General features: G+C 37.6%; 1 protein-coding gene across 1 annotated transcript in view; it reads left to right on the forward strand.

Moving 5' to 3' along the window:
- si (sucrase-isomaltase) overlaps positions 1-15,295 on the forward strand; it is a 155,291-nt gene that overhangs the window by 139,595 nt on the left and 401 nt on the right. Inside the window, exon 47 of the mRNA XM_059946950.1 lies at positions 13,358-13,531. Within this exon, the coding sequence (XP_059802933.1) occupies positions 13,358-13,531 (174 nt within the window). The remainder of the gene's footprint in view (positions 1-13,357; positions 13,532-15,295) is intronic.

The raw sequence follows: 15,295 nt of genomic DNA on the forward strand, positions 1-15,295 counted from the left end.
TAGAAGTAAGGAATTGCTGCTTAAGAAAGAGAAGTGGCTATCTAAAGCCAGATATGTCCCAAAGATTTTTTCCTCTCTGGCAGAGTCATGAATCTTTGGGACCCTCTTCTTCAAAGGATGAAGGGAGTAGTCCTTGAGTATTTTTCAAAGCATTGGCAAAAAAAGATTCTAAGGTTCTTGAATCTGAAAGGTTAGTTAGGGTAGATGGGAATGCAGACATGATATTACAATCAAATTTGCCATAATTTTATTCATTGTTAATGGACTGAATGGCCCAGTCCTGCTTCTGGTTCATATGCTTATATGTTTTCCATGTTTACTAATCTCCATTGCCGCCTTTCTTCACTGAGACTTGTCATGAGTTATTTTTCTCGCTAACATGCAGAGCTTCCTTTATCTACTGCTGTTTTTATGGGGTAAGCTCTCTTGCTCTTTCTTTATTGCTGTGAAACCTAGTTGTCCTTCAGTCAATGTTGCAAGTCCCTTCACTGTCTCACTGCAATGTGGAAATTTTGCTTTAAATGAATACAAGGATTTAAAAGATTTGATTGCATAGTAGAGTCTTTCCACTTTCTGCATACATTTTGCTAACTTGTTGTTTGAAATGTCCACGGCGCCACACACAAAACTCTTCCCAGTATCTTCCTGGGTATGATGCAATTGAACACACAGCACAAAGCCTCTGATCCTTTATCCTCTGATGAAATTCTCTCACAAATTTCTTATTAGAAAAGTGTAAGGCACTCACAGGAATGAGCTTTTTGCTCATTGCCCATTCAATTCACCAGCACTATTTAAATGGGATAATAACTTTTACATTCATTGGGAAGTTATTTAACTCTAGAAGTTGCAAAAGCAAATTCTGAAATTCACATATTCCATGTTCACCTATCATGGGTGTTTCAGTGCTCCGTTTATGGCTGCTGGGTACATAAAAAATAGGCTCCAGTGACAGCACAACAGCACTTTATAGGCATCCGTTAGTCTCATGAGACCATGGATTTCCGCCTTGGAAGGTTTTTCCATGGCATAGGCCTGGGCAGGGTTGTGTGGGTGCAGAAGTGTGGAATTTAAAAACACTCAATATTGTTTCAGTAATGATTGGGGTTTGTCTTAAAAACCATAGCCTCCTGAACCAGTGTGGATAATTTCACATACCTCTGCACTAATCTAATTCCACAACCCATGGACTCACTTTCAAGTATTTCACACCTCACCTTTTCAGTTTTATTTATTTGCATTTACATAATTTGTCTTCTTTTGAACATTGGTTGTCAGTTTGTGTATGTAATTTTTCATTGAATCTGTCATATCTCTTTGTTCTCTGATGAATGCCAGCAAGAAAATGAATCTCAGGGTAGTATAACATATACATACTTTGATAATAAACTTACTTTGAACATTTTAAAAAAACATTCAGATTTCATTAATTCCCTACAGACAATGCAGACATGCATTGCATGATTGGAAATGTATTGTCCACATGTAACACCTGTTCCATTCAGTTGTATTAAAACTGCAACAGTAAAGCAGCAAGATGGAAGTTAATCAGCTCTCCCAGTATCAATCTAGGTTCCAAGTACACAATAGGTAATTTTATCACCAGCTTAGTCAAGCATGCAAACTCCTCTTCACAAACAAATGGCGACTGCTGTGTCATTTGGGAGAGTTGCGTCACAAAGTAATCCAATTATAGCTGAACATATTTGTAATCACAGACTCATTTTCTAAAGCCATTCAGCCCAATTCCTCTTTGCTAATGTCTGGGTATGTCCCGTTATACCGGGAAAATGGAGGACGGGCTCATCAGAGGGTATGCTTCAGGGGTATACAAGCTGGTGTAAAGTGTGCAAACACTGTGTTTATACATACACACAGGGAGGAGGATGGTACTTCAATTACAGAGAACAGTTACTGAAAGCATCACTCACCAAAGCCCTAAATCCTGAGGGAAATTATTTGCCTGATCAGATTTCCAGTAGGTGCGAGTGAACCAAGATAACAGACAAACATATTTACTATTGTTCTCATTCATCTACCTGTTACACATGCGTCTACCAACGACCACCTTAGTCAGAGTTACAGACATATTGTCCTTGGAGACAAAGTCCTGTCTGCACATAGATAACCCAACCATCATGCCATGTCATAATCGTGCCAAATGAGATTAAACTTAGTGGAGATCTGGTAACTCAAAACTGGGCATCTGTTAGACACTGTGGATGAGTAGCAGCAGAAAAGTTTCCCATAAGAACCTGTAATCTCATGACATGGCACTCGCTCTGTCATTATAATCAAGACAGAGGATTCTGTTTGTGAAAGGAGTACAGAAGTTATTACCAAGTGTGCACAAAAATGAGGCCCCAAAACAATACAATTGTACGACAGAACTACATGGGTGCTGAACAGCAAACTCTGCCTGCTAGCTGGTGCAAATTATCCCATAACCAATTGATGTGATTACTACAATACAATCCTGATACATCCAGTTGTGAAAGTTACTTAACCATTAACAGGAAATGGTAAGAACTGGCTCCAAAACATCCGCACCTTTAGTGAGTACCTAGCTCACCCGAGCAATGGAAAAGACCAGGCAGAATTATTCACTGCCCATTGGATGAACCAGTTGTCCAATTGGAAGCTGGTAGTTAGACAATTCATATAATCCCTGGTAATCACAAGATGTGATCGAGCGCTAGGTGCAGGAAGAATTTCAGGGATATAATTTATGCAGATTAGAGTGCTGAAAATTGTTAGAGCACTCCAGAAGTAACCAACTTGTTTCAGCACAATTACTAAACTAATATCAACCTAGCAATGTTGAATATTGCCAAGGTGTGTATTGTTCACTATAACACTTGGCTAGTAACTATCCAATCAGTTAACTCTTAATCAGAAGCAAAGTAATGGAACTTGCCATCAGCAGTGTAACAACCAACAATTTACTTTTCAATGCTCAGTTGAGGTTTCACTAGAACCAGTCCTCAGCATGACCTTGGTCAAAATGTGGAAGAAATAGCTAAACTACGGCTCAAAGCAGATGATAACTGCTGAGATATAAACAGATTGGGTGTTGGGGGGGGGAGCATTGCAAAAAGTTATAGCTTTCACAAAGGAAGAGGGCTATAAATGTTGGAGATTGTCCTTCCAGGCAGCCCTTAGGACAATGTACTTGGCCCATTGAGCTTCAGCTGCTTTATCAATGACCTTCCTTCCATCACAAGGTCAGATTTGATGATAGTCACTGAATTCAGTTTCATTCCTAGATAATGAAGCAATCCATATTTGTGTGCAGCCAGTCCTGTCAATTTTCAGGCTGCCTGGAGTAACATTCACACCACACCCTTGTTCGGCAGTGACCATCTCCACCTTCCTTTGACTTTTCAATGGCTTCATCCTGGGGGCACCAATCTTCAAAACTCAGCTGGCACAGCTGAGTAAATAATGGGTCACAAATCCCAGACCTTGCAATGAGAGCCTCGGACTCCCTCCCACCATGTTCAAAGTAGTAGTGGAATGAAGTACTCTGCACTTACTTGGCTGAGTGCAACAGCAAACAGACGTGAAGAGCAGCCCGTTCGATTGCATCCATCAGTAACTAAATGTTCATTCACTCCATCACCCTTCAACTGTGGGTACAAGAAGTGCAGTTTTACACCTAGGCTATCGTAACAGTACCTTCTAAACCACAGCCTCTGGAACCAAGAAAGACAAGGCCATCTGAGAATACCACCACCTGCAGGTTTCATTTTTCTTTTATTGTCCTTATCCGCAGAACACCCTTCTCAACAAAACTGTGTGAGGAGAAACTTAATCAGAAAGAAACATCAATTTTTAAAAAGGCTCACTTAAGGGTAATAAATACTGGCCTGGCTGACATTGCTTACATTTTTAAAAATAATGAAATAAATTTTAGTGCACAGCTTTTACCTTGCTGTGCTGTCCAAAGTCTTGACTGCTTTTCTCTCTGTAACAGCTTCTTCCTTCCAGTAACTGAATTGTTTTTCCAAGGAACCAGTTGCAGTATTGATTTTAATCCATAAATACGGTCAAGCAGACTTTAACCCTCGTGTACAGTTGAAATGTGCACTGTCAGGTGACTGTACAGTAATATTAATTGAAGGTTGTTATACAATAGCCATCAGCCCAAACTTCCCCTTCCCAGTAGGAAGAAAATCTAAAGAGAGTCTTCTACTATCTGGAATAAGCTTATTTTCTCACTTCCCTTCAAGACAATGATTACCCATAAAATACATTTGACTACTTCTGGATTATCAGAGCCAGTAAGAGTACTCATGCACTGAAGGTACTTATAACTCACTGAGAGATCAGTATCTATAGATGTTGATGGTTACTAAATTATGGCAAGAAGAACTTAGCATCCCCCAGGTGTGCATAAATACCAAGATAAAAACACAAAACAGAAGGAAAGCATCTAATTATCAAAACAGAGCTCTTTGACTGACTCATTCACACGAACCAAGATGCCTTCCTGCATTAACAGCATTTTCCTCCATGTGGTTCATGCCCCTGGATTCCTTTCCACTCGATGTACTTGGTCAAATGCTGTTTTGAAATGTGAGTGTACTTTCCTCTGTGTGGCAGTTCATTCCATATACCAACCCCTCTCTATGTAGGGGAAAAAACACAGCCAGATCAACTTTAAATATTTCCCCTTTTACATTAACTCTGTCTTCTAGTTTTAGACTCCTGTGCCCTTGGTAAAAGATTGATTATCTACCTTATCTATGCCACGTATACTTTTTATAAACCTCTATAAGGATATCCCTCGGCCACCTATGATCTATGAAGAACATCCCAAGACTAATCTCTCCTTGTATCTAAAGCTTTCCATTTCAGGCAATATTCTGGTGAATCTTTTATACTCTTTTTAGTACTACCTCAACCTTCCTGTTGTCTGGTGGCCAGAATTGTACACAATATGTGTAGACTAACAAGTATCTTGTACAGTAAATTATTATACTCTTACCCTGCTAAGACAGCAAGCATGCTCAGTGGTTCTTCACTGTCCAATACACCTGTGTCACCAATTTCAGTGAAACATAAACTCACACTCCATTGTTGCTCTGTCCATTAATGCTTCTGAGTTCCTATATAACAGCATAGCAGTAGTCTGGCCAGTATTAGATGACATACGTTGTGTTATTTTATCTGCCATTCCTCTGCCCAACCTTCTAGCTCTTCTATGTTCCCCTATATCCTTGGGCAACAATTCTCACTATCTGCAACTCCACCAATCATAATGTCATCAGCTAATTTGCAGGCTACAGACAATTCTTATCCAAATCATTTATCAATGTAACAAATAACAAATATTCTATTGCAAATCTCTGTAGTATATCACTGACTACAGACATCCAGTCAGAGAAACAGCCCCCCTCCACTACTTTCTGCCTCCTCTCACCTAACTAATTTTGGATCCAGTTTCGCATAACACCTTGGACTCATTTAACATAACTTTCTGGGCCTGCCTGCCATGCATGATCTTGTCAAAAAACCTTTCTAATGTCTATGTATACCATGACAACTGCATTGCATTCATCATTTTTTTTTATTAGTAAGCTTCCCAAAACAGCAATAGGATTTGTAAGGCAGTTTTTTCCCAAACACAAAACCAGGCAAACTCCCCATTATGTTTGTTCCTGTTTTTTCAAGTGATCTTATACCTCATCTTTAAGAATTTTTTCCAATAGTTTTCCTTACTCCTGACATTCTGTTACATTCACCAGTCTTTATTTAATGACATGCCCCTACTGTCCTTCTTGAATATTGGAATAAAACAACTTCATCTTCAAACGGCAATGCCCCAAGGAGGCAGCATCCATTATGAAGGACCCTCAGCATCTATTCTCATTACTACCATCAATAAGGAGGTACTGGAGCCTGAAGACACATGCTCAACATTTTAGGAACAGCTTCTTTCCCTCCACCATCAGATTTCTGAATGGTTCATGAGCCCCGTGAACACCATCTCACCATTTTGCTCTCTTTTCATACTATATATTCTTAATGTAATTTATAACAATTATTATATATATTGCATTGTACCACTGCAACAAATCAACAAATTTCACAATATAGTTCAGTGATAAAAAAACCTGATTCAGATGTAGATTCATTTGCAAGCAGCCAGTAATCAGGAATCTCATCCATGGAAAAGGATGATGGAAAAAATATGTCAGAGCCCTTGAAATCACACGTCTTGCTTTCTATACCATCTTGCTTTCAATCACTGCTTCCTTCATCACACACATATTCCAAACTACACTTCCCCAAACTCTCCATCCTTTTTCCTGGGAAAACTGACACAAAATATTGGTTCAGGATATTATACATCCCAACTCCACTCAAAAGCTTCTATTTTGGTGCATGAAGAAGTCTATTCTTCACTAGCCACTCTCTTGCTACTAATATATTTATCAAAGGTTTGGAATTATCTTATTCTGTTGGCCAGGGATGTTTTGTGTCCAATCTTGTCCTTCTTAATATCCCCACTATACCTTCTATAAGCCTCAAAGGACTCACTTGATTACACTTTCCAATACCTGACAAATAATTCCTTATTTTTCCTAATCAAAAGTTCAATAAACCTTTGCTAATCAAGGTTCTCTTATCTTAGCATCTTTGCACCTTATCTGTACGAGGATGTGCACTTTGCATTCTAAATATCTAAAGAACTTCCCTCTATGTCATGTTACCTCTGTCCATCCATATTCTTTAAACATATAAATCAGTAAAACCATATTTTAAATGCTAACCTTTATTAGTATAATTTGCAATTCTAACTATTGATAGTGTATAAAGTGTTTAATTTTGTAAATGGTGCTTTGACACAGTGTAGGTACTGAGGACATGATGTTAGAGACAGAACTGCAACAGAGACCTGATTTTCTGACTTTTGCACACCAGTTAAGATTTTATCTCTTTGAGCTAATTAAATTAATCATGATATTTTGTCATATACCTATGGAAAATTATTCCCCTTACATTTATTCACGTTGGTTCCACATTGAATTTCAAGCTTATCATATAGAAACATGGAAAACCTACAGCACAATACCGTCCCTTCAGTCCACAATACTGTGTCAAACATGTATTTACTTTAGAAATTACCTAGGGTTAAACATAGCCCTCTATTTTTCCAAGCTCCATGTACCTATCCAGGAGTCTCTTAAAAGACTCTTTCATACCTGTCTCCACCACTGTTGTTGGCAGCCCATACCATGCACTGACCACTCTCTGCATAAAAAAAAACATCCCTGACATCTCCTCTGTACCTACTTCCAAGCATCTTAAAATTATGCCCTCTTGTGTTAGCCATTTCAACCCTGGGGAAAAGCCTCTGACTATCCACACGATCAATGCCTCACACCATCTTAAACACCTCTATCAGGTCACCTCTAATCCTCCTTCACTCCAAGGAAAAAAGTCGAGATCACTCAACCCATTCTCATAAGGCCTGCTCGCCAATCCTCTGCACCCTTTCTATAGTTTCCACATCCTTCATGTAGTGAGGTAACCAGAACTGAGCGCAGTACTCCAAATGGGGTCTGACCAAGGTCCTATATAGCTGTAACATTACCTCTCGGCTCTTAAATTCAATCCCACGGTTGATGAAGGCCAATGCACCGTATGCCTTCTTATCCATAGAGTAATCTGTACAACAGCTTTGATTATCCTATGGACTCGAACCCCAAGATCTCTCTGATCCTCCACACTGCCAAGAGTCTGACCATTAATACTATATCTGCCATCATATTTGACCTACCAAAATGAACCACCTCACACTTATCTGGGTTGAAATCCATCTGCCACTTCTCAGCCTAGTTTTACATCCTATCAATGTCTCGTTATAACCTCTGACAGCCCTCCACAATATCCACAACACCTCCAACCTTTGTGTCATCAGCAAACTTACTAACCCATCCCTCCACTTCCTCATCCAGGTCATTTATAAAACTCATGAAAAGAAGGGGTCCCAGAGCAGATCCCTGAGGCACTCCACTGGTGACTGACCTCCATGCAGAATATGACCTGTCTACAACCACTCTTTGCCTTCTGTGTGCAAGCCAATTCTGGATCCACAAAGCAAGGTCCCCTTGGATCCCATGCCTTCTTACTTTCTCAATAAGCATTGCATGGGGTACCTTATCAAATACCTTACTGAAATCCATATACATTACATCTGCTGCTCTACTTTCATCAATGTGCGTAGTCACATCCTGAAAAAATTCAGTCAGTTTCGTAAGGCATAACCTGCCTTTGACAAAGCTGTGCTAACTATTTTTAATCATATTATGCCTCTCCATATGTTCATAAATCCTACCTCTCAGGATCTTTTCCATTGACTTACCAACCACTGAAGTAAGACTCACCGGTCTATAATTTCCTGGGCTATCTCTACTCCTTTCTTGATTAAGGGAACAACATTTGCAATCCTCCAATCCTCCGGAACCTCTCCTATCCCCCATTGATGATGCAAAGATCATTGCCAGAGGCTCTGCAATCTCCAGTAGCCTGGGGTATATCTCACCTGGTCCAGGAGACTTAGCTAACTTGATACTTAACAAAAGCTCCAGCACATCCTCTTTCTTAATGTCTATAAGCTCAAGCTTTTTAAACCACTGTAAGTCATCCCTACAATCACCAAGATCCTTTTCTGTAGTGAATACTGAAATAAAGTATTCATTAAGTATCCCTGCTATCTCCTCCTGTTGCATACACTCTTCTCCACTGTTACACTTGATTGGTCCTCTTCTCTCACATCTTATCCTTTTGCTCTTCACATACCTGTAGAATGCTTTGGGGTTTTCCTTAATCCTGCTCGCCAAGGCCTTCTCATGGTCCCTTCTGGCTCTCCTAATTTCATTCTTAAGTTCTTTCCTGCTATCCCTATAATCTTCTAGATCTCTATAATTACCTAGTTTTTTGGAACCTTTTGGAAGCTTTTTTTTCTTGTTGACTAGATTTAATACAGCATATGTACGCCACGGTTCCTGAAATCTGCCATCCTTTCCATGTCTCTTTGGAAAGTACCTATGCACAACGCCATGCAAATATCCCCTGAACATTTGCCACATTTCTGCTGTACATTTCCCTGAGAACTTCTGTTCCCAATTTATACTTCCAAGTTCCTGCTTGTTAGCTTCATATTTCCCCTTACTCCGGTTACTTCCTAACTTGTCTGTTCCTATCCCTCTCCAATGCTATGGTAAAGGACATAGACTTATGATCACTATCTCCAATATGCTCTCCCACTGAGAGACCTGACACCTGACCTGGTTCATTTCCCAATACCAGATCAAGTACAGCCTCTACTCTTGTAGGTCTATCTACATATTGTGTCTGGAAACCTTCCTGAACACACCTAACAAACTCCACCCCATCTAAACATCTTGCTCTAGGGAGATGTCAATCAATATTTGGGAAATTAAAATCTCCCACCATGACAACACTATTGTTATTACACCTTTCCAGAATCTGTCTCCCTATCTGCTCCTCAATGTCCTTGTTACTATTGGATGGTCTATAAAAAACACCCAGTAGAGTTATTGACCCCTTCCTTTTCCTAACTTCCACCCACAGAGAATCAGTAGACAATCCCTCCAAGACTTCCTCCTTGTTTGCAATGATGACACTATCTCTTTATTTATTTATTTATTTATTTATTACATTTTTAAGAGAATTACATAGAATGAATGGAATATAGAATAGTAAAAACAAATTAATATTGACCCTCCCCCTCCCCTTAACCCCTATCTAAAAAAAAGAACAAAAAAAGAAGAAAGATTGCCTGAATATCGGAGGTTCCCCACATGCTCCATGGAGTTCAAAATAATTTTTATTTTTATTTTTATTTTCCCCATTACTTTGTAATTTTATCTTCAAATGACCTGTATATTTAATCCTATCTTTTGTAGAGTTGGGTGCCAAATTTTCAAAAATATTTCTTAGATTATAAGTAATTTTTTCAAGTGGAATGCAGCTATATATTTCATTATTCCAGTGATCCATAGTTAAGTATGTCTGATTTCCAAGTAACTGCAATAACTTTTTTGGCTGCTGCCAATGCAATTTTTATAAATTTTTTCTGATACTTGTTCAATTTAAGTTTCGGTATTGTCCCTTCAATGTCACCTAGTAAAAATAATATTGGGCTATGTGGGAGATGTACTCCAGTAATTTGTTCCAATAAAAGTCTTAAATTTATCCAAAATGGTTGAATTTTAAAACAAGACCAAGTAGAATGTAAAAAAGTACCAATTTCTTGATTACATTGAAAACATTGGTCGGATAGATTTGAATTTAATCTATTTATTTTCTGTGGTGTTATATATAATTGATGTAAAAAATTATATTGTACAAATCTAAGTCGGACATTTATTGTATTTATCATACTATCAGAACATAATCTTGACCAATTTTTCCATCAATTTTAATATTCAAATCAGATTCCCATTTTTGACTTGATCTATGAATTCCTGGTTTAATTGCCTGTTTTTGAATCAAATTATACATACAAGATGTAATTTTTTTTGATTTTTCCTTTTTGAATTAATATTTCTATTTCATTAGGTTTTGCCATTAACATTGTTTGACCCAGTTTATCTCGTAAATAGGCCTTTAATTGAAAATAACATTAAAGGGTGTTATTTGATATTTTATATTTTTTTTTAATTAATCAAACGACATCAATACACCTCCTTCAAAACAGTCACCTACATATTTAATCCCCTTTTGAAACAAGTTATGTAAAAGTTTATTATCTGTAAAAGGAATAAGCCTATTTTGAATTAAGGTTCTTCTTGCTAATAAAGATTTCTTTATCTCATCGTCCATATTTACCTTATTCCATAAATCAATCAAATGTCTTAATATAAGAAATTCTTTCTTTTCCCATATCCAATTGGATTCCCATTTATATATAAAATCTTCTGGTATATTTTCTCCTATCTTACCTAATTATATTCTAATCCATGCCGGTTTTTCTTCAACAAAAAAAGATGCAATAAATCTAAGTTGATTTGCTTTATAATAATTCTTAAAATTTGGAAGTTGTAACCCTCCTAATTTAAATTTACATGTCAACTTTTCCAATGATATTCTTGACATCTTTCCTTTCCAAAGAAACTTCCTCACATATGTATTCAATTCTTGAAAAAATTTCTGAGGCAGTTGTATTGGTAATGTTTGGAATAAATATTGCAATCTATGAAATATATTCATTTTTACAGCATTAACTCTACCTATTAATGTTATTGGTAACATCAACCATTTATCAAGATCTTCTTTTATTTTTTTTTAATAATGGCGAATAGTTTTGTTTATATAAATTCTTTACATCATTATCGACTCTTATACCTAAATATTTTATCCCATGTATTGGCCATCGAAATTGAGTTACTAATCGACATTGACTATAATTTCTTTTGGTAAGGGGTAAAATTTCACTTTTATCCCAGTTTACTTTATACCCCGATATTTTCCCATATTCTTCCAATCTGAAAGATAGTTTTTGCAGCGATTGCAATGGGTTTGTTAAATAAATCAGAACATCATCAGCAAATAAATTAATCTTATATTCTTCTTGGTTAACACTAAAGCCCATAATATCTGAGTCTGTTCTAATTATTTCAGCTAATGGTTCTATCGCCAATACAAATAGGGCAGGTGATAATGGGCAACCTTGTCTAGTTGACCGTGTTAAGCGGAATGGTGTTGAAATCTGACCATTTGTACCTACTTTACTTTGAGGATTAATATTTAAGGTTTTAAACCATTTTATAAAAGATATTCCTAACTCATATTTTTCCATTACCTTAAATAAAAAATCCCATTCCAATCTATCAAATGCTTTTTCTGCATCCAAGGCAACTGTCACACTCATTTCCTCTCTTTTTTGTGCCAAATGAATTATGCTAAGTAACCGAGTTATATTGTCCATTGCTTGTCTGTTTTTAATAAAGCCTGTTTGATCCATATGTATTAATTTTGGTGGATATTTAGATATTCTATTAGATAAAAGATGACACTATCTCTGATCAGCAGTGCTACACCCCCACCTGTCCTTTCTGAAACGTCTAAAGCCTGCACTCTAAGTAACCATTCCTGCCCCTGAGCAATCCAAGTCTCTGTAATGGCCACAACATCATAGCTTCATGTATTGATCCATGCTCTAAGCTCATCTGCTTTGTTCATGATGCTTCTTGCATTAAAATAGACACATCTCAAACTATTGGTCTGAGTGCATCCCTTCTCTGTCACCTGCCTATCCTCCCTGTCACACTGTCACCAAGCTTTCTCTATTTGTGAGCCAACAACCCCTTCCTCAGTGTCTTTGGTTCAGTTCCCCACCCCACCCCCAGTAGCCCTAGCAAACCTCCTTGCCAGGATATTGGTCCCTCTCGGATTGTGCAACCCATCCTTTTTGTACAGGTCATGCTTGCACCAAAAGAGGTCCAAATGATCCAGAAATCTGAATCCCTGCCCCCTGCTCCAATCCCTCAGCCACGTATTTATCCTCCACTTCACACTATTCCTATACTCACAGTAGGGTGGCACAGGCTGTAATCCCAATATGGGACCTTTGAGGTCCTGCTTCTCAACTTCCTTCCTAACTCCCTGTAGTCTGTTTTCAGACCTCCTCCCTTTTCCTACCTATGTTGTTGGTACCAATATGTACCATGATGTCTGGCTGTTCTCCTTTCTACTTCAGGATATCATGGATGTGATCAGAACCATCCTGGATCCTGGCACCTGGAAGGCAAACTACCATCCGTGTGTCTTTCCTGCTTCCATAGAATCACTTGTCTGACCCCCTAACTATAGAGTCCCCTATTATTTCTGCCTCCATTCTTTCCCTACCCTTCCGAGCCACAGGACCAGACTCTGTGCCAGAGGTGCGGCCACAGTTGCTTCCCCCAGGTAGGCCGTTCCCCCCTCCACAACAGTACTCAAACGAGTACTTATTGTTAAGGGGTGCAGCCTCAGGGGTACCCTGTAGTATCTGACTCTTGCCCTTCCCTCTCCCTTCTGTTACCATCTTATCTGTCTCTCTCAGCCCTGGTGTGACTACTTGCCTATAGCTCCTCTCTATTACCTCCTCACTTTCCCTGACCCAGACAAAGGTCATCGAATATAATTGAACACTTAAAATAAGTTTGTGGATTTAGCTAGATGTTACATTGTATAGGTCTTGAATGTCTAATTCTTCACAACCTTGTCTAACTTTCATGAAATAATGTTAGCTGTCTTTAATCCAAATTTGTTACTGTTACATCAATATCCAAATGTTGGTATAATAACAGAGATTTTTTTTTTGTTTGTTCAAATACAGAATAAACTGACAACTAAAATACTGCACACTCATCCAAAGAGTACTGCATCTGAGCTGAAACTGGGACATCTTTATGTTTGGGGAGTAGGAATGAAGCCAGTCAGTAGTGTCTCTCTAACTAATGGAACTATGACACAAGCTATCACCAATTTTCAGCATGACACTCATTCACAGGTATGGAAACAAAACTGCTACAGGGTCATATACCTCTTAATATTTTTATAATATTATTTAGATTTTAATTGAGCATTTATTATATATTAAGAAATTATCCATCCACTTAGACAAATGATGACATGGTTTTATCATATAAAAAACAAACGAGAGCAGTATATTTCAATGTGTTTTCGTATTAAGTCGTCTTTTAAGGAGGTCGATGATAAGATTCTCAATTAACATAAATATGCAATTCCACACAGATAACAAGTAATATAATGAAAATTCTTCTGCTGCTCATTTTAAAAAGAATTGATCTTTTTTGTGGGACTTCCCTCCAGTGTTAGCATCTTTCCCATATTTGGAAGACAGACATGGAAATCCGTGCTGAAGGATCTCAGAACTGTTTCCATAGATGTTGCCTGATTTGCTGAGTCCTTCTCCAGCATTTTCAACTGTTTTTGTTATTGAAATCAATGCACCTGGTTGAATGTTTTGGATTTTTAAAATTGATTAACTTAAATAATTGGCAGACTTTCTTCATTTATTCCCAAGATGTGATATCCCAGACACAAAATTTACATTATTATCTTCTCCAGTGGATAACAACTTGATTTAACAATGTGATGGACTGTCATTTACAATTCAGATTTCATACTGAATCCTAACTTATTTTGTTACTATATTTCTTCTAATTTTCTATTAGCTTCCTACTGATAGCTTCAGTAAATTATTCCAATCAACACTTTAATATCCCAGCACTCATTTTTTGAGCAAGATACTCGTGTTTTGACAGAGCAAAATTGAGGCTATTAATTAGATTTCTTTGCAGTAATTCATTTTAAGGCTGTGACCAACAGTGAAGCTTTCCTTATTGATCTTTAAATCCTAAAAAAATACTATGATATCAGATATTTGAGGAATAATCTACATCTTCTGTTCTCCCAATGTCTGTACTGAAAAATAATTCACATTTCTTATCTAGGTAGTGCTAAAGTTGTCCAGTGCACAGAGTCTGACTAGCTTAGATGTCAAATGAAAAGATTGTTATGTTGGATGTATAATAGACTGCTGCTAGTTCAGTTACATATGTTGAACTTGAACTTTTACTTCATTGTGCGAAGCTTATCCTGTTTTGACTCTATGAGATTCCAATTCACTGCTGTTCCCAATAGAAAATGTTACTGCGTTGTCCATCCATTCTGGACTGCTGGCAAGCTAGCCATCAGTCTTGAAATACAAAATGCACTGACAAAGGGAGGGGGTAAGTTACTGATACCTACATACTTCCCCTTTGGGGAGGAGAGTAAATAAAAGGCAGGTAAATCCTACCAATGAGATATTTCTGGTAAAATAAAATCATTCCCATTTACCAGATAATCCTCACAAGGCAAAACTGATTTGCAAAAAAAATTAAATGCATTGAATAGCATTTTTGGGGAAAATTCCTAATTGGTATGAATGCTACAATTATTTGTTCTTTCTAACTGCTGTTAACTGGGATGTAGGTGTATGATGTTTCAGAATCATTGTGGGAAAGTAAATACTTTTTAAACTAAAGATAGTCAAAGAAATGTAAAGAAATGCGAAGATGATATAGTAAAGGGAAAGAATATGAAAAGACATGATGTTGGAGTCCATCTTAGTTGAACCAATGCTTACCCCCAAGATGCTGTGATATTCCTAATGCAATGTCAACAAAAGAATCTCTTAAATAATGATTACACAGAAAGTTAAAACAAAATTACCAATTTTTTTTTGTTTCTGCACTGTGTTGGCACA

Source organism: Hypanus sabinus, chromosome 2 (assembly GCF_030144855.1).
Source record: "Hypanus sabinus isolate sHypSab1 chromosome 2, sHypSab1.hap1, whole genome shotgun sequence".
NCBI classification, from domain to species: domain Eukaryota; kingdom Metazoa; phylum Chordata; class Chondrichthyes; order Myliobatiformes; family Dasyatidae; genus Hypanus; species Hypanus sabinus.